The 23,941-nt window shown below is 42.9% G+C and overlaps 1 protein-coding gene across 4 annotated transcripts; it reads right to left on the bottom strand.

Annotated features, from left to right (window-relative positions):
• Window positions 1–442: 442 nt before the first annotated feature.
• ARSK (arylsulfatase family member K) lies at window positions 443–23,103 on the bottom strand. Of its 4 annotated transcripts, none has more exons than XM_035100011.2 (8): window positions 22,588–23,103; window positions 20,791–20,920; window positions 18,414–18,573; window positions 16,909–17,191; window positions 11,688–11,859; window positions 8,006–8,227; window positions 4,674–4,898; window positions 443–3,153 (listed from the first exon to the last, which is right to left on the bottom strand). In XM_035100011.2, exons 1-8 carry the CDS (start codon window positions 22,762–22,764, stop codon window positions 2,873–2,875), a joined length of 1,650 nt encoding a protein of 549 aa, XP_034955902.2. In that variant the 5' UTR covers window positions 22,765–23,103; the 3' UTR covers window positions 443–2,872. The 4 variants fall into 4 exon arrangements, with proteins under 4 accessions (XP_034955902.2, XP_034955903.1, XP_034955904.1 ...); XM_035100012.2 differs by lacking the exon at window positions 22,588–23,103 and adding an exon at window positions 19,578–20,167; XM_035100013.2 differs by lacking the exons at window positions 20,791–20,920; window positions 22,588–23,103 and adding an exon at window positions 19,753–20,167.
• Window positions 23,104–23,941: the final 838 nt, after the last annotated feature.

The raw sequence follows: 23,941 nt of genomic DNA on the forward strand, positions 1-23,941 counted from the left end.
TGAGATTTGCCTACACAAATACCACCTTTCTTCGTTTTAAACTTCACCTCTCAGTTCCAATACATGGGGTTTTTGTGGGGGCAGGGAGAGATTAAGACAATAGTTTTTCCCACAGCACTAGAGAGCAGATCCAAATTATTCTGAGTTTCTTCTTATTCTTTGCATTTGCTTGAAGGGGACTAGCTGTGTGTGTGTGTGTGTGTGTGTGTGTGTGTGTGTGTGTGTGTGTGTGTGATGGAGAGGACAACGGTTGCTAGGGAGATTTAACATATTTGAGTAGCAAAAATCTGCATGCAAATCTCTTGGATATTTAGACCAAATGAAACAACATATGCTGCTCGCACTTAAACTGCAAATGCAAGCCATGTTGGTATACCCAGACAAGTATCTGGAGTGTGTTGCATGAAGGTTAAACAATACGTAAAAGGCTTATGCAATACAGTAAAAGAAAACAGCGGTTTTTAATAGCTGCAAGCCCTTAGAAGAATAAGAAGGAAGTGTAGATGAATCTAGCATTAACCTGCACCACCATGATACTAACTTCGTTGGGAGGGGGTGTTAAAAAAAAAACCCCACTTGTAAATTGCTACACAAACCATTAACCCAAAGGAATTCAGGAACGTATCACACAATCATTAGTCACAAATGGCATCAGTATGGGGGGGGGGACCTAAAATTGCATGCATCTCTTTTGTGTTCAATAGTAACTGAGGGCATTACCAGACTCGCTGTTATGTGGGAAGAATTCAAATGCATTCCAGAACTTCAGGTTTCTACATTTAAGGTGGGTTAAAGGGTTATGTTGCTCTTGTGCAACAAATCCACTTTTTAAAAAACTCAAGACTTTTTGTGGTTTTGAAAGTGACAGAAAAACGCACCAAAAAGTGGAGGGTGAACAAATGATTCCATGTACTGTAAACATAACCACAAGCAAAATGGAAGAAATGCTCAATAAAGACTAGGTATAATCTAACCTTCACATAATAACCTTCACATTCTTAATGCTTAAGAAATGGATCACCTAGAGGGAGCCTGAACAGATGTGCTTGCCCTTGTTCAGCCCTAAACTGCACTTTGAAATGTTTTGAAATGTTGTGTTCTGACCAAGAAAAATCCAGTTAGAACACAAACTCACACACAAAATGAATACTTTAACCAGGGCAGGAATAGCTTACAAAGTACGCTGTGGATGCTGTTGGACTCCAATTCCCATAATCCCTGACTATGAACCATACCGGCTGGGGCTGATGGGATGTGGTGTTCAATAACATATGGAAGCCCAAAGGTTAGCCACTGCAGTTAGGGCACTGTAAATACTATACTTGTTAATCCAAGTACTGTATAGTAATACAAATGTGTATAGTGTTTTCAGAGTGTTTTACATGCATCTAATTGTTATCCTTACAACACTGTACGGCAACAGCGATTATTCCTCATATTGCAGGCAACAGCGGAGAAAGTGGCTTCTCTAAGGCACCTAGTGAGTTCATGGCAGTGACAAGTTTGAAACGTGAGAATTCCTAATTCACAGCTAAGTCCTAGCCACTACAGTATATACTTTCCCACATGAAAAAGTATAGTCTTGGGGGTAGTGCAGATGTAAAAAGCAGCTTTTGCTTCTGTTTTCAGTTGACTGCTTTTTATTGCTTTGTCCAAACCCCAAACTCTGATTAATCTTAACAAAGGTTTAGGGAAACAAGCAAACTGTCCTGTGCCTCCAACCATGTCGGGGCTTAGTTCTTAGGCAGAGGCTGGGGTAGGCCCTGTCTGCTCCTGCAACCAGGTGAAAAAGCAGACTGAAGTCAAAGTGTAGTCCGTGTCAAAGCACAACAAAAGCAGTCCATCAATAAGCCTAGTTCTAAAGGCAGGATCTAAGAAGCCAGCAACAGAGGCCATCAGTCAAAAGGCAGGGCAGAATAGGCAAGGTGGTTCACAAGAGTTGCTGGATTTCAATATGTGCTGTTCCAGCAGCTTCCATAGTCTGGTCTCCCACACTTCACCCAAGACCCCTTAATATGAGTAGCTCTATAATTTTGGACTCTCAGACATGTACTTCTTTGGTAGGTAAATGCCCGAACCTGGACTTTTTGGGCTCTATGCTCTCTCTATGCTGGGAGATGGTTTGGTCTCCCCCTCTGAAAGGGGGATGAGTTGGGAACCCGCCTCAAGAGTCCTTCTAGAGCAACCTCTGGATACAGGCATGGTGAGATTTCTCCTGGATGTTAAGGGCTTCTTATCAGTGCTAGAGATGGTGGAGGGGTGGCAGTTTACATTTGCTCCCTGGGGTATCCTTTGCTCAGGGGTTTTGCTGGCAGAATACGGTACTTTTATTGGCAGGCCCCAGTGTGACATCACATTCACAAAATGCAGCTTGAAGTTGGTTGGTTTCTCTGAACCATAGTTGAGACTAATCATGGTTTGCTGAGGTTTGAACATAATGCTAAACTGTGGTTAAAAACGGAAGGAAAAGATTTTGATATCCTCTTTGTGGCTGTGCCAGAGGAGAAGGGAGATGGGAAGTGCAGACAAGGCTCATGCTAACAACCATAATTTAACACTATGTCCCAATAAGGCCATTATATCAACATCCATGTGAATCACAGGTCACTTAGCACGGATTCTTCTTAACCAGAGTTGAAATCAGGTTTTGAAGCTGCCTAGCAAATCCTGGTTAACAGGCAACTGGGCCTAGCTAGTATTTATAGCTTAGCAGAGTAGATTTGTGTTGGGAAATGGGAGGGACTGGAGGATAGCATCCGACCCCATGTTCCCATTTCAGTATCTGTTGCAGTAAGAGGTAACTGCTTATTGCACCCGCACTGCCTCTTTACATCCAGGAGCAGATTGTCCATTCTCACTTTCTGCAGACATTTCACAGATTTGTCTTCTCTTTAATCCATCTATCAATTGCATCCTCGTACTTCTTTGGGTCCTTCTTCCAGTTCTGGTGCCACCTGAGGTTAGCTAAGGTATCAGAATAGTTTTGTCCTAAACTTTGTTTCCAGTTGATAAACTCCTGCTTGTTGTACTGTTCAACAGAGGCAGAGACTTTGGGATAATCAACGATGGAGTAGAGTTTTTTGTTCAAATACTGTGTGATCTCTGGAAACTTGGTTGCTACGTTTGTTAGTTCATCTGGATCGGCAGAGAGATCTGCAACAAAGAACGATTAAGACAAATTAATGAGCCCGAACTTGAAAAAAGCAGCAGCGCAGCACTGGAGCATTTGTTTGGCATGCAGAAGGTCCCAATTCCAATCCCCAGTATTTATTATTATTATTATTATTATTATTATTATTATTTTGCTTTTATATCTCAGCTTTCCTCTAAGGAGCTCAAGATTGTGTACATGGCTCTCCCATCTCCATATTATCCTCACAACAAAGCTGTGAAGTAGGTGAGATGGTGTCTGGCCCAAGGTCACCCAACAAGATTCCTATCTGAGAAGGGATTTGAACCCTGGTCTCCCACATCTTAGTCCAACAACCTAACGGCTACACCATCCTAGTGTAGCTTGGGCTAGGAAAGCCCCCTGCCAGCCAGTATGGAGCAGGAGAAGGGAAACTCTTTCATCTCAAGGACCATACTGTGTTAAGATACTGGAGGTGGCACACAGCTTCATCTTCCTTGGAATCCCCTTTTAAAGCCACCTGAGTTGGCAGCCATCCCTACACCTAACAGTAACAAATTCCATTAACTATGTGCTGCGTGGAAAAATACTCCTTTCCCTCCCCTCAAAACTCTCACCATTCAGCTTCATTGGATGGTCTCAAGTTCTAGTTTTATGAGAGGAAGAAAAACGTCCTCCACTTTCTCAACACCATGCATGCTTTTATATACCTCTCTCATGTGCCACTTTACTCACCTTTAACAAACAAACAAACAAACAAACAAACAAACAAACAAAACCCTCAAATGTTGTTACTCCTCATAGGGGAGTTGCTCCCTTGATTATTTTGGTACAGGCCTAGACTACAGCATGCCACCTTTTCGGACCTTAACCTCTTTGGGTGCCCAGTCATCTGACCACATTGTCCAATCTGAGAGGATGGAACCATAGTTCAGTGGTCAAATTCAAACCCAGGTTTATGGGTTCAAGCCAGGCTTCCTCAAACTCGGCCCATAGATGTTTTTGGTCGACAACTCCCATGATCCCTAGATAGCAGGGATGATGGGAATGGTAGTCTCAAAACATCTGGAGGGCCGAGTTGGAGGAAGCCTGGTTTAAGCAGACTGGGCTATGCACAGTTGAGACATTGAAGAGACAACTGTCCTACCTGTCTCAGGCTTTGGCCAGTGATTCTAGTGTTCTCAGACTGTACTTTTGCTGTTTCCAACAGTGCAGTGCATTGACTGCAGAACTGTGTTTTGATTTAACGGTCCTATTTTGTTTGTGCAAACTTGCATTGTTGCAAAGGAGAGTGCTGATCTTTATGAAGAATGGGATGCTAATTACTATCACTACTACTTTACTACACTGCTTCTCTGCTCTTCTCTTCCGGTGAACCACGCAAGACATGATGCAGCAACAATCGTAGGTCTGGTAGTTTGTGTTGCTTCAAGACAGGAGCTACATAGTTGTGCTAATGCAACACTGATTTGCACCTCCCTATCATACTCGTGCGGAGCAGAACAGAGGATCAGACTGCACATTAATCAAGTAGCAAACGTACCAAACAGCTGAGGAGATACTGAACGGCCATCTGAGTATGCTATGTATTTCCACCTGTCAGTTCTCAGCATGTAGGTCGAAGAATTCACATTGCAGCCATGGAATTCACTCAGAATCCAAGTAGGATGTTGCTGTCTAGTTGGGACTTTATCTTCTGCCTCTTTCAATACCAGGGGCATCAGTGAATATCCACTGAGATTTTTTGGTATAGGTATCCCAGCAACATCTGAAATAGAAATTGTGACTTAAGTCAATTTGTTTTCAAAATTTTGTATTTACATTATTTAAAAAGAATTAAACATAATTAAAAGGAAAAGGCAGAAATATATAAAACCAACAAGGAAATAAATTATATACTATGTCAACCATTGCAACTTGTCCTTTGCCCCTTATAGTGATAATTCTGAACCTCTTATCTTTGCATTTATATTAAGTCCAAGATCCCTCTTACATTTTCTTACTGCAAAATTAATAACTAGCTACTTAGGGAAATTATTTCCACAAAACTTCAGTTCTGTTCTAACCATTGGCAGTTTATTTGTTATTTTTAAGCAACTCATATGTGGTGCAAGAGAGAGAGAGAGAGAGAGAGAGAGAGAGAGAGAGAGAGAGAGAGAGAGAGAGAGAGAGAGAGAGAGATTTAAGTCATTGAAATTAAACCTAAGATCTTTCTGAACTAATGGTGGCATCTAATTGCAGTGTCCTGTTTGCACAAGTAAGACTTACCCTTCCTTCTCCCTGAAGGCCCCCCCATCTGCCTAATTTAAATAACCCTTAAGATGGAAGTACAACATCATAGGTTGCATCCAATGCTGAATTTTTTTGGGGGGTGGGGGTGGGGATTCCGTGGTGTACTACAAAGAGAAATACAGGATGGCAAAATCTGCTGCAGGAATAAAAGTCTGTTTGTGCCATGTTGGATACAACAGCACACTTTTAAGGGAGATTGTTAAGCTGTGACACACACATGTACAGAAACAAACTTTAAAATCAAATGGCAAAGCACAGAGACAGAGACTATATTCCTATCTACTGTATATTCCTGTCTACAGATAAGGTCAGAGCTTACTTCATCAGTCGGAGTGTCTGAGAAAATAACATTAATCATTTGTTTGTTACTCACCTAAATAAATTAATCATTTTGTATTTTTTAATATTCTGAATACAGGAAGGAAGAACCAGGAGAGAACATATGGAGAATGAGAGCACAGGAAGAACGGTGATTTAAAAATACAACCTTCAAAAAGAGAGAAGGGGGAAATTAAGACAGTTGGAACAAGAAGGTAGGGGCTGAGATTTGATTAAGAGAATGTGTGACTCATTGATTAGTAATGTTAAACTAAAGTCTCTAGTTAGAATATAGGGTTTGAACTGAAAGTACTAACTATTTTCCAACAGTGTAAAATTCCCCAACTTCTTGGCGACCTTTCAGTGATTCCTTCGTAAGAGTTTACCTATTCAGAAGGTTTTGCCCTCACTCTGAATTTACTCAATTTCCCCTCCATAATACTGTCATGTCAAATACAGTTAACTATGAAGCATGGCCATCTTATCATGTTCACAGTGTGAATCCCAATTGGTTAGGATCGCCCATGTGACCGGCCCAGGAAGCATCATCCTCACACTCATTAATTTTATGCTGCTGCACTTCCATAAAACTTAAGGTGGCACACATGGGGTTACTATCCAAGCATTAACCAGACCTGTTTTGCATCAGAAAGGTTGTACCATGTGCCTTCAGACAATGCCAGGGTAAGTGAATTAGTTTTGTTTCTCTCAGTAAAATCAAATTGGCTTTGCAATATTACAAGATCATCCTATTTACTAAATGACCCCTAGACAACTGAATACATTTTTGTTCCGACAAACTTTCCCAGTTGGATAAATTGTTCCTTACTGTGGGTGTCTACTTTGCTAGGGTTTCAGTACTGTTTTTAATGTATTTGCTGTTTTGGTGTTTTAAAGTGTTGTCAATACTCTTATGTGCAAATGGTTGTTCAGAAGGCAATGAATAAATCAAAGCTGATGATGATGATGATGATGATAATAATAGGTGGGATAACTCATGTCACTGATCCAGGTAGCAATGATCCCAGTTTCACATTGATTTTTTGTCCTCAGCGATGTCACATAGCTAAATCTACCAAGTTTCTTAGTGTCTTGACAACATTCAGGTCACTATGTGGCCTATGATTAGTCTAGGATTGCCTGCGTGATTAGTCTAGGAAGAAGAAGCAGGACTCAGAAATTTGGTGGGAAGGAAATCAAGCTGCAGCAGACAGAACAACCAACAGCAACAAACATGACTGGAAAAAGGCAAATATTCCCACAATTAAAAGGGTTTCTTTTCTCCAGGAAATATTTCTTATCCTTCCCGCAAATGGGACACTTTTGACACAGAAATGGAAATAAGGCAGAATACATTATTTTCCACGTTCCAGGTGTTTATAATTTCAGAAGGATTTTGAGAGCCTCATTATTTCATTCAGGTTTTGGTGTTGTTGTTTTTTTAAAAAAAACATTTTTCCCATTACTGTATTAAAACATTCAGTAATATCTCATTTTGGAAATGACTGGGGATCTGCTGAAACCTTCACGCCCACCTGCCTAAGTATATAACCCGTTACATGTCCTTTGACCACACTATTATTATTATTTTAAAGTGCGGTTTTTATATGTGTGCAGAGCAGTGCAAGTATCACATGAAACAGAGTAGCCTCGGTGCGCAAGTGGACAAAAACACATTATTCATATACACTAACGTTAAATCAAAGGAGGTGAAACTGACTGGGGCATCTCCAAATTTTGGCTTTATTGATCAGTGTCAGATCCTTTAAATGTCCTTTCTTTGCAAGCTGAGCAGTAAATCACAACATGGTGTAGGCATGTTGGGGAAGTTATCTGACAGTAGTGACACCATGGTTGCTAGTCAGCAATGCTTTAAAACCAGGGGTGGCTAACCTGTGAGACATTTGTGGACTCCAACTCCCACCAGCCTCAACCAGCATGACCAAAGGTAAGGGATGATGGGAGCTGCAGTCCAGCAACTTCTAGACCAGGCACCCCCCAACTGCGGCCCTCCAGTTTTGGCCTACAACTCCCATGATCCCAATCTAACAGGACCAGTGGTCGGGGAAGATGGGAATTGTAGTCCAAAACATCTGGAGGGCCGAAGTTTGGGGATGCCTGTTCTAGACAGTCCCAAGTGAGCCGGCCGTGCTTTTAAGCGATCTTCTGCAATCATATTTTAACAAAGGGGATGGTTTTAAATATTTTTTTATCCCTGCCGGTCATGTGAAGTGAGCTTGCTATTCCAACAGAAATATTGCTTACCGAGCATGGTAGGGTAGATATCCACAAGGGACACCACATTGGGGATGAACTGCAGCTTAGTATTCGGTCCCATTATAAGGAGAGGAACATGGGAGCTTGCTTCGTACATGCTCATTTTGTAAAACTGCCTGTGTTCCATGGCAAGTTCTCCGTGGTCTGCAGTGAATACGACAAGAGTCCTTCTGAGTAGTCCTGTGTCATTTAGAGCAGAAATTATCTCGCCTGCAACAAAATATAAGGCAGGGTTAATACGCAAACATCAAAATATGCATAAAAATAGTTTTTAGATGTCACAAGGAGGTAGCTCTTCTGCCAGTGTAATGAAAGCACTAGATCACATTGCCTGTGTTCTCATTTATACAGAAGGCATTGCTGTTTCAAGGATTCCAAAGAAAAGTCCTCTGGGAGGATGGAGAGAAGCTGATTATGAGAGATCATGAGGGGCAGTTTATTTTCTCCTTGAGAACTCTGAATAAGTTTCTTCCACAGCTAAATATCAGCATGCACAACTATGGCTTCCATACTTCCAGAAATCTCCATCCGAAATGCTGCATTTTGCTAATCTGTCGCTAAACACCCACAGTTATCCACTTTTAGAAGCTCACATTTATGTCTGCCATACAGATCTCAAAGTATGCTTTAATAGTCTGAAACTTGCAATGGTTTTTAAAACCACACTGAACGTTCAGTGATGAGTCTGAATCCCATTTAAGGTGGTGCACAAGCTCAGATGCAAGATTTAGGTCACAATCCTAATCCTATACATACATACATGGGCGTAGTTGGGGGGCAGGGAGGGGCAGCTACCCCCCTAAATAAATAAAAATCAATAAAATACATAGCAAACTGAGTTTCTGCCCACCTAACAAAAGGTCTGCCACCACAACAAAAAATCCTGGCTATGCCCAGCATACTTATTTGGGTGTAAGCTCCACTGAACACAATGGGACTTGCTTCTGAGTAAGTGTACCTAGGATTTGAGTTGTCAATCTGGGTTCGTTGTAGTTCTCTTGACTTCACCTAAAGTGTTTATTATCATGTATGAAACTGTCAAATTTCTCCTGAATTTCTACATACAATAAGGGTTTTCAAAGGATTGTAATAACTGATCAGTAACCCCAAAACATGCAGATTTTCCATACTGCCCATATACCATCAAAGAGACAGCAAGGCACCAAAATTCTACCCAAAGAAAACACTTGACCTAAGCTCCTTCTCGCTTCTGTTCTCCATCTCTCTCATTACACTTAGGCTTTTAAGGAATTAAAGCTGGAATTCTCAGAATGCCAAATTCTGCAGCAGATGGGAACAGCATTCCAGATGTGAAGCCAACATATAAAAAGAAGATTTGTAATAACTGAGAGAGGATTCCTCACCCCACCTCTCTTCAGTTTCAGTAGATGTTCCTTGACAATCTTTCTGCTCTTCTGGCAATAACAATATAAAAATGCTACAGTGTCAGTATCCCTTCATTTCCAACCTTTTCCCCCAAGGCAGCCATCTCAGAATATATTATTTCCATAAAGTACATGTCTTACATGTATTAAGGTACAGAGAACAAATATTTGTGGTTGTTGTTGTTGTTGTACAGAGAACAAATATACAAGATTAATTACATTCCCTCCCCAATGATACTCCTATCAGAATTGTACTGCAGGCATGACAATACTCAACACTCCCTTTGCAGCACTTTCTGCCACAGATGTTTGGCACAGACATCTAAAACCAGGTTAATGTCATTTTTGTGGTGGTGGCCGAGACCAGGTCTCAGGAAGATGTACATGGGGCAGAACCACATGAATTATGCCTTGTGTGACACATGCAAAGGCCCACCTGATCATTTCCTCATAGGAGTTGCAGAGCCATGCAGCTCAGACATATCGGATGATATCCAGCCTGAATCAAGTCCATTTATTTCAATGGGTCTACTAAGTTTTACTTACAGTGGTACCTCAGTTTATGAACACAATGGGTTCCGGAAGTCTGTTCATAAACTGAAGCGTTCATAAACTGAAGTGAACTTTCCCATTGAAAGTAATGGAAAGTGGATTAATCTGTTCCAGACGGTCCACGGAGTACTTAAACTGAAGAGTTCATAAACTGAAGCGAACTTTCCCATTGAAAGTAATGGAAAGTGGATTAATCCGTTCCAGACGGGTCTGCAGAGTACTCAACCTGAAGCGTACTTAACCTGAAGAATGGGTGTAATTGGTTCTGGAAGTCTGTTCATAAACTGAAGCGTTCATAAACTGAAGCGAACTTTCCCATTGAAAGTAATAGAAAGTGAATTAATCCGTTCCAGATGGGTCCGTGGCGTTCATAAACCGAAAATTCATAAACCGAGGTGTTCATAAACTGAGGTTCCACTGTAGTTGAATAACATCACAGTACAGAGCTACATTTGTAAACATAATTGCTTAGCTTACATAATACATTATTTGCATTAAGATTGCCAGGGCTGGCTCTAGGTAGAGTCCTGGTGGTGTCGGGTGCTGCGCGGCAAGGCCGCACGGAAGCCATGCTACACGCTGCGAGGGCAGGGGCGCCGGAGCGATCTCCGCCCCTCAGTGCCAGGGCGCCCGACCTGCTCGATACTGCCCTGAAGATTGCTGTGTACACTCCTGAGATTGTGTCCCGGCCAGGGACGGCCTCTTGCATTTTGCCACCTGAGGCAAAACAAGGAAGTGGCTACCCTTCTGCACAGCTGTGCCTTCCTCTGGTGAGATCTTGCAAGAGTTCTGTGAGATCTTGCTGGAAGAAGATGCAGCTGCCACTGTAGCTGCGCAACCCTAGCAGTAGTGGCAGGGGTGGGAGCACCGCCCTGCAGGATTCTGCTGCCTGAGGCAGCTGCTTCAGCCTACCTCATGGGTGGGCTGGGCCTAGTCCTGGCCTCTGCAATTGAAATGACATTACCATAGTCCTTAATACATTAACTGAGACATATTGTTTTCTTCATGAATCAGATTCTAACCTTGTAGACTGAGTATGATAGAAGTTTTATTAAATAATAGATTAAAGAAACCCCAACAGAAAACACCTAGTTGTTACTGTCACAGGGTCCGGAGTGGCTACTCTAGAGTAACGACGCCTCACAGGTCTGCATTTTATCCTTTTATTGGTGCAATCTATTTACAGTGCTGAATCAGTGCTATATACAGGTTGTCGGTACATGTTCTCAGTCCGGCACAGAACCTCCGAATGGCGGTTCCCGCGTTTTCCTCCAGCAAAGTAATCTTGGCATACTGAATCTCCTCCCTCTGCGCTTTTTACGCAATTCCGGGGTGGCTGGGATCGGTCTTTTTCCCACGGTCCCTTTGCTTCCCCTTTCCGTTCCCAGGCGGTGCCTGGGCTCAGCTATCCTACTTGAGCTCATGCTTCCACTTCCTGAATCCCCGCTGGAACTATCCCCCTCCCCTCTCCCACTTCCGCTGGGTGAGGAGCTCGTGTTCAAGATGGGAGGGGGCTGTCTGTAGGTCTTGTCCCTCACAGTTACTTTCTGGAAAAAATCTTTTTACACGAAGCTTAGCTATGAAAAATATATAGGCTGCAGTTCTAAGACTTTGAAGAATGCATAATTAGGGCTGTAGCCTCTACATGGGTAGAATCAGGGAAGAAAACTATCTTTGCAGTAATAGTATTGAGAAATACATGGTATTAGTAAGATAATCGGGATATCACTTACCAAGCATTGCATCCGTTTCTGCACACATGGCATAATAATGTGCCCGGATATCTCTGATTTCTTTCTCCGTAAATTTCTCTGTGCAGTTCTTTGTATAAGAGGAATAGTAATCTACTGAGTGCATCTCTGAAAATGGAAGCCATTTTGGAATCTTGATGGCTTCGTATCTCACCTAGTAACAAAGTAAAAATGTTTTATTTTGTCAAAAGGTAACTATTATCACCGTCCAATTTGCCAGCAGCCCAAGGTAGACATACTGACTGAACATGAGGACTCCATGTTTTATAAATGAGGGGAGAAGAAGAGGTGAAGGCCCCATTGCACAAGCAGAAGTCATCGAACAGGGCTTGTACTGATGTGACTTATTAGGTGAATCCCGCCCAATGCATTATTTACAGAGGAGGACCAAAGTGCATAGTGCTTTACAGAAAACAAGAGCACAGGATCCTGCCCTGAGGGACATGCAATCTGTAATATGACCCAGAGGAAGAGGAGAGAAATGGAGACAGGGATAAACAGGTATGTTCAGTTGCACATACTTAGGCATATTTAGAGAATGCCATGAGGACTATGGACTTATGCCAAAAAGCTTTGCTGAGAAAGTGTGCTTAGAGGAAGGTGTCCAGGGATGCATTCAATGAAGGGTAACAAAGTACAATGATTGAAATCAATGGGCCTAACTTAGTTATGTTCACTAACTACAATGGATATAGTCAGGGTAAAACTTAGTCGAATACCACCTCCAATATGCTTCTCAATAGGTTAGAACATTAGTGTAAGGGGAGAGCCCCTGACCCACTGCTGTTCTTATCAGAGATCTGTGCAGCAAAATGCAGCATGTGTTTAGAAGCAATACTCCAGGCATTACCACTACACTTGCTGCCTTTTTCCTGCCTGTGCAATTCATTCGGAATGCATAGGTAGAGAGTTGGATCTTCTACAGCCCGCTTCCATAAGGTTCAGTTAGATTTTATGGGATTATCACAGCCTTCCACCACAATGACTTCTTCTTTTGCAGCCAGCAGCCTTTTCCGGTTACGATATATCCCCTCACTAACTATATGAATGCTTATACAAATTGTCTACAAGAAAGACTTTTCCTTAAAAAATTGAATGTGTGATCTTCTCTTGCTCACCGCAGCGCCTGTGTCTAGGAACAAAGCCACACGTCTTAAAGATGGCTCCAGCTGATACCTTACAGACCATCTGCTTAATAACACAGCGTACCGTGAGAGCATCATGTTGATGCACTGCTTTGAATTGATTCAGCAAATGAGAGAGCTTGATTCAGTGCTAAGCTCCATTCCAACCTAGACAGGCCATTGCTGCAACCCCAAGAACCACACAATTAATTCTATGTGCCCGGCAGGAATTCCAGTGATACATACACATAAACACGATGGCAATACAATAGCAAAATAGCAAAAAGCAAAAGTCAAAGTGTGACATACTACATAGAAACCCATGGCTTACAGAAAATAACTCCTTTGTTTAGCAATCAAATCATTGCTAAAGTACCGTATGTTAGCTTGGTAGCAATCCTCTGGAAGTGAATACCCAATGATTTTTTTTGTAGAACGTGTATTTGAGCTCATGTTCATATTTAGGCTTCAATGTTAGCTGAAGCTGCTGATTCAACTACAGTGGTATCTTGGTTGTCAAACATAATCTGTTCCGGAAGACCGTTCGACTTCCGAAACATTCAACAACCGAGGTGCAATGGGCAGTCGGCAAATTCCATTGAGAAAATTGAGAAACGCATCGCAGAAGCTGTTTGACTTCTGAGGCGCGTTTGAAAATGGAAGAATTTACTTTCAGGTTTTCGGCATTCAAAAACCAAAACGTTCGGCTTCCGAAATGCTTGAAAAGCGAGGTACCACTGCACTGCTACTGGGCAAATGTGTTCAAGTTAATTGTCAGCAATGGAGACAATGTCACAGCTAGAGAAATGAACAGTGCGTATTGGTTGCTGTGAGGCAACAGCACAGGAGGTCTACCCTATTGTACTGCTTCGAAACATGTGATTGGCTACTGTGAGAATCAGGATGCTGTAACTACATGCATGTTTGGTTTGATACAGCAGGGTTCTTGACTTCTTAGATGTTCACAGCTGTCCCCTCAGAAAACTCAGGAGCGAACAAAAGACTATTCTGTCTGGCTCCAGTTTTTCCATGGAAAACAATATAGACAAACATTCAGCCAAAGCAATCCCGTGAATTAGTGCCCTAGATACTACAGCCACCTAGGTTTTGTATGAAAATGTAGTAAATAGATGCTTCAAGGAAATTCAGAATCCATACATACAACAGAAGATAAAACATAATTGCAATACAGTGGTACCTCTACTTAAAAATAACTCTACTTACGAATGTTTCTACTTACGAACGGAGCTCCAGCCGCCATCTTGGATGCAGTTTAGATAGGATTTTTTCTACTTACGAATTTTTAGATAGGGTTGCTTCGACTTACGAATTTTTTCTCCCAATGCATTCCTATGGGATTCGACTTACAAATTTTTTCGACTTACGAATGTGCATTTGGAACACATTCAATTCATAAGTAGAGGTACTGTAATCACTTTCATAGTCAGCTCACAGGAATGGGGAAGCCACAGTACACATTATGTACATTGTACAGTACACATTATGGTATACTCCAGAACATACCACCCATACTTCTCATTAGGCATTCCAACACACAAGTATGGGGTGGATCCTAGTAGAAGGCACATAACCAGGGCTTTTTTTCAGCCAGAACTCACTGGAACTGAGTTTGCACACCTCTCAGGTGAGCACCACTGCAATTATAAGAGAACCAGGGAGGCGTTCATGGTGAGTTCTGGCACCTCTTTTTCTAGAAAAATAACACTGCACATAACTTTTCTCCCATTTGGCCTCTCCTGTGCCAACAGTCAAAAGCCATCTCTGCATCTCATGCTGGACATGAGGTTGTCTCTGCCACCCAGAGGGATGAAAGGTGACCTGAGAAGAATGAAGAAATTGGTTGCACTGCATGAGGTACTCGGTTCCCAAGCTAAGAACAACTGCATGTTCTCCCTAGTATAAGCATATTCAGGGACTAGAGCTAAGACAAAAATTCTAGCAGAGATCCTAGAAAACTGAATACAAGGTGTACACTTTCTGAGCTTATTGTACTTCACTAGCTCAATACAGATCCCTCGGAGTGCATGACAACAGGAAAAAGGGAGTAATCAAGAAATCATTCAAAAAGCTGAAATTCTAAGACATTGCAATGATGGAGACTAAAACTGAGCACTATTCTCATTATATATAAAAAAGTAAACCATGCGCTGAAGATGCTTTTGTGAAGAAATGGTTGTTTCCTTTAAAACATTCTGCTGAATTACAGGGTTGCACTGCCATTTAAGCAGTGGGAGCCATGGCAACCAGTCTGGAGAGTGTTGTGTGACCATTGTAAAAACAGAACCTGGAAACAACTCAAATGGAATACAAATAAACAGGAAGAGCTGACTCCCCCTCACAGAACCATGTATGCCATCTTGAACTCATTGGAGGAAATGTGGGACAGAAATGTAATACATAAATAAAATAAAGAGTACCGGTATCTTTACATCACAAGCTTAAACTGGTTTTATTAATCATTCTCATGGCTTTTTCTTTTCTTTTTTTCAGCCAGAACTCGTTGGCACTTCTCAGGTGGGCGCCATTGCCATTCTAAGATAACAAGGGAGGCGTTCATGGCGAGTTCCGGCAGCATTTTTTCCTAGAAAAATAGCATGGGTCTTTGCGAGCCCACGCGCCAAACCCTGTCCCTGGTGCCCACCACACCCCCAAGAGATGAGACATGACAACACTGTATGGGTTTAAATTAGGCCACAAATTAAGGGCCTTGGAAGGCATCCTTCTCATCCCTGACAGGGGCTGAGGATGTGCAAGGCAATCAGGTGTTGTAGGAGGGGACTGGAAAGCGTGCCCTCCCACTTCACCTAGCTGGGAGTTCGACCTATATGCCGCCGCTGTAGGGCCAGTGACTGCCACAATAAACCCTTTAACGGGCCCTGCAAACGCCGCTGCCTGGGGGTGCATCAATATGCTGGCCCCGACTCACAGACAGACTATAGAATACTGACCAAGGCCTAAAACTGCCAAAGTTGTGATGAGATACTACAGGGAAGGCGAAACCTGCCAATGCAGGGAAATTCATTCCTGGTTCTGAATACAGCAACCATCTTACGACCATAGCAGCGCCCGCTGACCTGTAAAGCAAGAGATTATCCTACAGAAGAAGACCATGTTATATGTAGGGAGGGTTGGGTGGGTGAACCTGGAAGGAAAAAGTGAGCCTGGGCTGAGGGGCATTGCCCCCTTATGCTGGCCCTCGCCCCACCCCCAGCCGGCTGCTGAGATGGGGGCAGGGCGATGGCCTCCCTGGAACAAAGGTGGGTGGCTCACCTGTCCCAGGAGCCTGCACGGTGTCACAAGGGACACCCACCCAAGGGAGCGGGTGAGCGGATATTTCATTTATCCAGGGAACCACAAGCAGAGCAGTTTTTATCAGGAAGGATGTAGGACTAGATATTCTGAAAAGAGAATTCTCAGCACTATCACCCAACTATAATTCCTGGGGGACCAAGGAGATTACAGTTTAGTATTAAAACTTTAGTACATATCTGCTGTACTTGCTCACAGACAATCTGGCAACATAATAAAATACAGTTGTACCTTGGTTCTCCAATTTAATCCATTCTGGGAGTCCGTTCGACTCCTGAAACGGTTCGAAAACTAAGGCACGGCTTCCAATTGGCTGCAGGAGCTTCCTGCACTCAATCAGAAGCTGCGGAGGCCGCCTTGGATGTTCGACTTCCAAAAAATGTTTGCAAACCACAACACTCACATCCGGGTTGGCGACGTTTGGGAGCCAATTTGTTTGACAACTAAAGTGTTTGACTACCAGGGTACTGCTGTACTGTGATTAATCTTTCATTTCAGATTTGAGTCACACAGCATTAGGAACATAGGAAGCTGCCCTATACTGAGTCAAGCCATTGGTCTATCTTGCTCAGTATTGTCTACACCGATTGGCAGAGGTTCTCTGGGGGTTCAGGAAGGAACCTCTCCCAGTCCTACCAGGAGATGCTGGGGACTTGAGACCCTCCTTCTGTGGGTTGAGGAATAAAATGCTCTAGAAAAACAATTCTTTAAAAAAACATATATCAGGCTATACACTAATATTTGCATACCCTCTGTAGCCAATAAGGAGACGTCCGAAATGTAGATGCCCCATAATTTTCTCCAGATGAAGGTGAAGGATATGGATGAGGCAAATTTAGCCCCAAGTAAAGAACGAAGGGTTGTGTCAAGTTGGTGGCTTTGTTTCTTAGCCAAGCTGCAGCATCGTCGGTGGCCTTCCAATCTTTTTGCATGACTCTCACATAGGACTTGTTACCTACGAGTTCTGCCACAGGCCTGCCTTCTTGCTGAAGCAAAAAATCAACGCTTCTGGTCCAAGCCTCCACACGGTTACTGAAAATCAGAACAGTATTCAGTATATACGCTATTTCCATGTACCGGTAGATGCAATCACAGGCAAATTATCACTATGTTCACATTTCTGACATTCTTACCATTTGTATTCAGTGTTCTATGACATTAAATTTTAACTGGGTTTATAAAAAGATATTTATATCAGTTTGCCTTTGCAAATGATGTTCAAACATGGCCTAGCAGTGAGCCTTGTACCTAGACACTTCTCTCTCTTCCTCTGCCTTTGCAAGGGCTGTAGGGACAAGCTGGGAAGTTAAATTTTGCTTGTTGTGACATTTAAAAATGGAGAAACCATGGCTAGGCTTAAGTAAACCAGGATTAGTGAAAACAAGTCAACTCAAGTCATAGTGAAAACAAGTCAGGTTTGACAACTAACTAATTTAGATTAAACATGGTTTAGGGTTTGGCTGTAACAACAAACCATGGTTAATTTAAAATGGAAAGGGACATTTCTGATCTCTTCCAAGCCATTCTGGAGAAGAGGAGGGAGCCTCCCTCTTCTCCCCTTTGCATATTCAACTCTCTGCAGCATGCACAAAGGAAAAGGGAGAATATTTTTATATGAAACTTGAGCTTCAGTAGACGTGTAAGAAGTGGAATGACACATCCAATTATTTTCTCCTTATGCAGCATACAGAAACTATGACCCTCAAAAAGGTTGCCTACAAGTGGTTGCATTGTGAAGAAAAAGACGAGGCAGTAATATTTGTTCAAGAGCAAATGACTGCAGCTCTCCCAAGGTACATAGTTCTTACAATAAACCCTTCTGAGAAGTTTGCTGCCTTTATAATGGATTTTGTAGCTCCCTGACAATAAGGACTTCTTTGAGCAATGATGAGGATTCAAAATGATTTACTGTAAAATGTTTCAAAAAAGTGTTTTCAAAAAATCATCTGAAAAAGTGCTACCAGATTCATGTACTTAATGGAACAAACATTTGACAGGGTAACACATTTTACAGACAACTGAACTGTAAGAACTTTACAGATAGTACAAAACAAAAAGTACTTTTTCAACTTAGTCTTAGTTAGGCCTCAAAGAGGTGTTATCAGGATAAATGAAGTAAATACTGAAAAGCACTTTGTACACAGAAATGATAAAATACCAATCCAGTTTCAACCAGGATGCTTTCAATTAGCAGTAATCATGCCTCTGATTAACCTGTTTTAATCAGAGATGGGTTTTTCCTCCCAATGCTTACCTTAGTGAGTGATGCCCTGAAGTATAGTCAAGTTTTCCATATTTCTGAGCATAGTAGCCATGTTTTTCCATGAGGTCCATCCACGTTGTGTGATTTGGATCTAAACCCTTGAAATTATTCCATGATTCTGTTAGGTGAGTGAAGAGGCCACTCCACATAGCTAAAACAAAAACAAGAAACCCACCCATAACAGAATTTGTTGATGAATCATATAAAACATATAAAATCTGACTAAAACAAGGTATGCACAGCTTTCCTCTTGCATGTTTATTAGACATTTATCAGATGCCTTTCTGAATGTGTTGTGGAAGGGGGGGAATATTGGGTTGTCTTTGTTCTTATTTTTATTACGGTATGTGCTTTGGGTTTTTTATGTTGTAATTTTATGTTGTGAACCTCCCTGAGATCTATGGGTATACTTAGCATAGTATAATTACTAACTAACTAACTAACTAACTAACTAACTAACTAACTAACTAAATGATTATGACTTCCACTGCAGCTAAAAGGCATCCCGTAAAACAGGCATGGGCAACCTGTAGCCTTCTAAATATTGTTGAAATACGATTCCCATCAGCCCCAGCCAATAGGACCAATGGTGAGGGATGATGGGAGCTGTAGTCCAGCAACTTCTAGAGGGCCAGAGGTTCCCTACCCCTGCCATAAAAGCAAGAAGTTGTGGCTTCAAGGACCCATAGAGACTTTGCCACTGTATTTTTCTAACCCAACGTTACAATGGCTCCAGGAGGCCAGAGTTTGTTCAGCAGCATGAGGAATCTTCACAACCCTTCTGCCCTTTCCACTGTCTCTCCAATCACAAGAAAACTATTTTATGATTACTTCTACCTTGCCTTTTAAAGCAAGCCACTTACAATAAAAATATTAAAGGCAATACAATTCTCCCCAGGCTTTGATTACTTTGTATTCAGCAAGGAAAGGAATTTGAGAACTGCTACTGCCACTATTTTCCAAACTACAAGTTGGAGTCAAATTTCCTAACTTCAGTCACACTCTTGACAGGTTAATTCTCAAAAGCCATAATACAGAAAGAGGTGTGAAGAAATGGAAGCAGGTTTCTGCTAGTGGATAAGCTCTCAGCTCTGACAATCCATGGAAAGGAGAGGGGAGGGGAGCCATTGCTGGACTCAGTCTAGGTATCCTAACCATCTATTGAGGGTAGTCCATTCTGATCATCAGTGTGAAGAAAAAAGGAGGAGCACCAATAAATGTTGCAGTCCATTTAATCAATCCTCAGTTAAGTGTTTGTTTATAAGGGCTTTCCATCTTGTCTTCCCATAAGACATGCCCAAGGCACCTAATAATCAAAATACAGTGGTACCTCGGTTTATGAACACAATTGGTTCCGGAAGTCTGTTCATAAACTGAAGCGTTCATAAACTGAAGCGAACTTTCCCATTGAAAGTAATGGAAAGTGGATTAATCTGTTCCAGACAGTCCGCGGAGTTCTTAAACTGAAGCGTTCATAAACTGAAGCAAACTTTCCCATTGAAAGTAATGGAAAGTGGATTAATCCGTTCCAGGCGGGTCCGCGGAGTACTTAAACTGAAGCGTTCATAAACTGAAGCATGGGTGTAATTGGTTCCGGAAGTCTGTTCATAAACTGAAGCGTTCATAAACTGAAGCGAACTTTCTCATTGAAAGTAATGGAAAATGACTTAATCCGTTCCAGATGGGTCCGCAGTGTTCATAAACCGAAAATTCATAAACCGAGGTGTTCATAAACCGAGGTTCCACTGTATGTGATTAAAAAAATAAAAGTACAGTAAGAGAAAAAAGTAGAACAGACAAAGCAGCAAACAAAAATATCCCTAAAAACAGAAAACAGCCAACTAATCAGATGGAATGCCAGTCAAAATAAGGGGCTACAAAAATTATAATAAGGGGGGGGAGGTTTCTCCCAAGGCAGGGAGTTCTTGTAACACAATCCCTAAAGAGTGTGCAAGGTGTGTAAGTCATATAACCTATTCATCTAGAATAAGACAAGCCAATGAAGCCCACTGAGTGGCTTTGTGCAAGTCACTGTCATACCCAGCCTAGTTTCTCCACTTATAAAAGGGGTATGACAACAGGCTTAGTCCTAACTCACATGATGAATCTTCTAACGTTGACCTTCAGCCACTCTGCACTTGGTAAATACAGACGACAACCCACTCCTAATGTCCCACAAGCATATGATTTATTTCCTTTTTAAAACATGCAAGTGATACTATGTCTATCCTGAAGGCCTGGCTCACAGACACTAAAAGGAACCAGAAGTTTCAAGGTTGCCCAGGGAAAATCTTTTGAAGTTTAGCTATCATAAAGTAGTATTTAAATAGGTTCTACTCATGTATTTCTTGCTTGAGTATGATCTTACCTGCACGGGAAGGACAACATATTGGAGAATTGGTATAAGCATTAAGAAAGAGACTGCCATGTTTTCGCATGAGGTTCACAAAAGGCAAGTCTACTGTTTCATTTTTTGGGTGAAATGTCAGCCTTCCATCCTGCATGCAGAGGAAAAAAAACATTTTGAGAATTACTCTGGAAATTAATCAATGCAACATTAGAAATCACATTAATCAATGCAATGTTACAAATCACACTGGAAAAAAAATCACACTGTACAAAACACCCATTTCAGTGGTTCTGGCTGCAATATAAGTTTTCTAGGAGCTTGTCTTCACTGACAGGACACCAGCAGGGCCGTCTTAAGCGCCCCTGGCGCCGTGGAGCGACGGATCCCTCCGGCGCCCCCCCGCCCCATTTCCCAGCGTGGCCGGGCGCAGCACGCAGTGCGGCTGCCACAGGCGCTGCTGCGCGGCGGGCGGGCAGGCACAGTGCGGTTGCCGTGGGCGCAGCTGCGCAGCAGACCGGCCGGCCAGCGGGCGGGCGCAGCTTGCAGCGCCCTCCTGGCGGGCCGGCGCCGTGGTGCCCTGCGCCACCCAGCCTGGCCATAGAGCCGGCCCTGGACACCAGCATGGATAGAAATGAAACATTTCAGTGAGAAGTACAATTAAGCAAGAACTGAGCTATGTGATTTCCTTACTGTGATTTCAGTGAGACTTTGTGACTGGTTCCATGTTGGTTAAGAGAAGTTTTGGAGCTGGCCATTTGCAATAACGCAGGCAAAGAAGACAGTGTGAGGTATGGGCCAGACATATTAAGTATGACAACGTGGGTAACCTTTCCACATCCCCCGCTCCCGATTTAAATCAGAAGAAGAAAGAACTCATTGCAAAATAAATCCTGTTCTGGAGCACCATTAGTGCTTCTGTTTGTTTGTTTGTTGTTGTCGTTTAGTCATGTCCGACTCTTCGAGACCCCATGGACCAGAGCACGCCAGGCACTCCTGTCTTCCACTGCCTCCCGCAGTTTGGTCAGACTCATGTTGGTAGCTTCAAGAACACTGTCCAACCATCTCGTCCTCTGTCGTCCTAGTGCCCTCGATCTTTCCCAGCATCAGGGTCTTTTCAAGGGAGTCTTCTCTTCTCATGAGTTGGCCAAAGTATTGGAGCCTCAGCTTCAGGATCTGTCCTTCCAGTGAGCAGTGCTTCTGTACCTTTTACTTTTTCACTATTGAGCAAAACTTGCAAGCTCCTTCATGTTCACTCCCACATATTAACTTTTGCTAGAGGTGTTATAACCCCTAGTGTACATAAAGCACTACTTGAATTGTTTCCTATAATGCTCTCCTTTTTTTTAGTACTGGTATAATGCTAATTTTCTCCTCCTCCTCTCTTATAACAGGCAGCTCAGTCCATTCGGATGCTATAATCTTGCAAAAAGCTAGATCTTAAGTGCTGAAAGTTAACTTTCACAGTGTTAACTGAATTTCTTCCCAAAATAAGCAGGTATACCGTAGGACTGCAACCCAAGTGTGACACAAGAACATGCTCTCCAATTACAGTATTAGGTGAAAGTTTAGCAACAAATTTCACTCTCAATGCAAGCCCTTTTCACTTGGGGCTCTCTAGCATGTAAATGGCACCGCCAAGCGGAAAAAAAACAGCAGCTAGGCTCAACCAGCAGGGAGATCAGGTCCACAGCAGCTGAGCCTGAAAAGAGTAGTTATTTTACACCATCCCGCCTCACATTCCTTCGCAGGTAGAAGCATTGGGAAGAAGTTGCTCTCGATAGTTTTGCATTTGTTTTGAAAAAGTCAAATACTTACTAAGGAATCGCACGTCACCACCACAATGTTAGGCTTCCCGCATCGTCTGCAAGTGTAATCCTCGTTGAGCAGAGGCCTCGCCTTCACTGCTCCCCAAAAAGCGAAGCCCGGGAGCAGGAGGACCAAGGTAACGAGGTGACTTGCAGAGGTTACATGATTTCTACCTTTCCCACCCATTTCGGCGAGCTCAGCAGCTCAGCGGGGCTTCCATGCAGAGCTCCCTTCTCTGCCCCACCCTTCTCTTCACCCTGCTAGACAATCATGACGCATCCCTTGAGTAACCGGGGTGGTGCATCTCGTTCCGCACCCGCTGACCCGTCCAGGAGCAAAAAGCTCACGAAGGGAAGGAGGGCAAGTGACACCGTTCACAAACTCAGCCGCCGTGTCGCGTGAAACAGCGACTCTCATCATGCATGTCGGTAAAGAAAGCGGGAGGAAATAATGTCAAAGGCCATTGCAACGCGCCAGTTGAGAAATAAAGACGCACCCCCCCCCCTTTTAGCATACTGTACTTTCTTTAGGGAGGGCGGAAATAAACATCGGGTGGAGAACTACAACTCCCATAATGCAACGCCACCGGGAAGGGTTTTCTGTTGTCAGAGGACGCACATAGAGTTGTTTAGAGTTTCCGTTCCAGTGTCAAATGGTGGGGTCGCTCCTCCTGCTCCTGCTCCTGCTCCTGCTCCTCCGGAGTAAAATTAGACAGCCGTCCATTCGAAACGACGGAGAAACACGGGATTTCTGAGCAGGTGTACATTGGAGAGCAGCACAGGGATGTATGCTCCTTATAACTCAGGCCTGATCGCGTGCTTTAAATAAAAACGAAAAACCCAGTTTGCAAGCTGCATTTCCCTTGCTCTATTCCAGGGTACACGCAGTGACCGAACAGTCTTATTGAACTCTATGGAACTTTCTCCTGAGTAGACCTACACAGAATCGCAGTGTGTCAAGTCAGATCGCATGCGTGTACTGTACATAGGTTGCTGGTGCAATTTGGGATTATGTGAGAAATTGTACTGTCTCGGGTTGCCCTTCTCCCGTGTCTGAGTTCTGTTCAGGGTTAGACTTTGAAGCTTTGCTGGACTCCTCTGCAGGTGCTGCCCTACTCTGCAGGCCACACCGGTATAGGTGTGATATCAGAACATTGCCATTGGTGTGGTGCAGCTGAACAGAGTGGAGGGCTACTAGTAGTACTACTCTGAAGACCAGAGTTCAAATCCCCACTGTCTCATGAAGTTGGTTGGATAACCTTAGGTCAGGCACTCTCTCTTCTCAACCCAGCCCACTTCACAAGGTTGCAGGGGGGAAATGGTGCGTGTATAAGAGAAGAAACATACAGTATATGCCACCACGA

The sequence above is a fragment of the Zootoca vivipara genome, chromosome 11 (genome assembly GCF_963506605.1).
Source record: "Zootoca vivipara chromosome 11, rZooViv1.1, whole genome shotgun sequence".
NCBI lineage: Eukaryota > Metazoa > Chordata > Lepidosauria > Squamata > Lacertidae > Zootoca > Zootoca vivipara.

Coding starts and splice junctions, on each gene's coding strand:
- ARSK (XM_035100011.2), bottom strand. CDS start 22,764: ATGGGTGGGAAAGGTAGAAATCATGTAACCTCTGCAAGTCACCTCGTT. Junction 18,574..20,790: donor ATGTTGTCCTTCCCGTGCAG/GTAAGATCATAC, acceptor TTTTTGTTTTAG/CTATGTGGAGTGGCCTCTTC. Junction 11,860..16,908: donor CTCCTTATTGGCTACAGAGG/GTATGCAAATAT, acceptor CTTTGTTACTAG/GTGAGATACGAAGCCATCAA.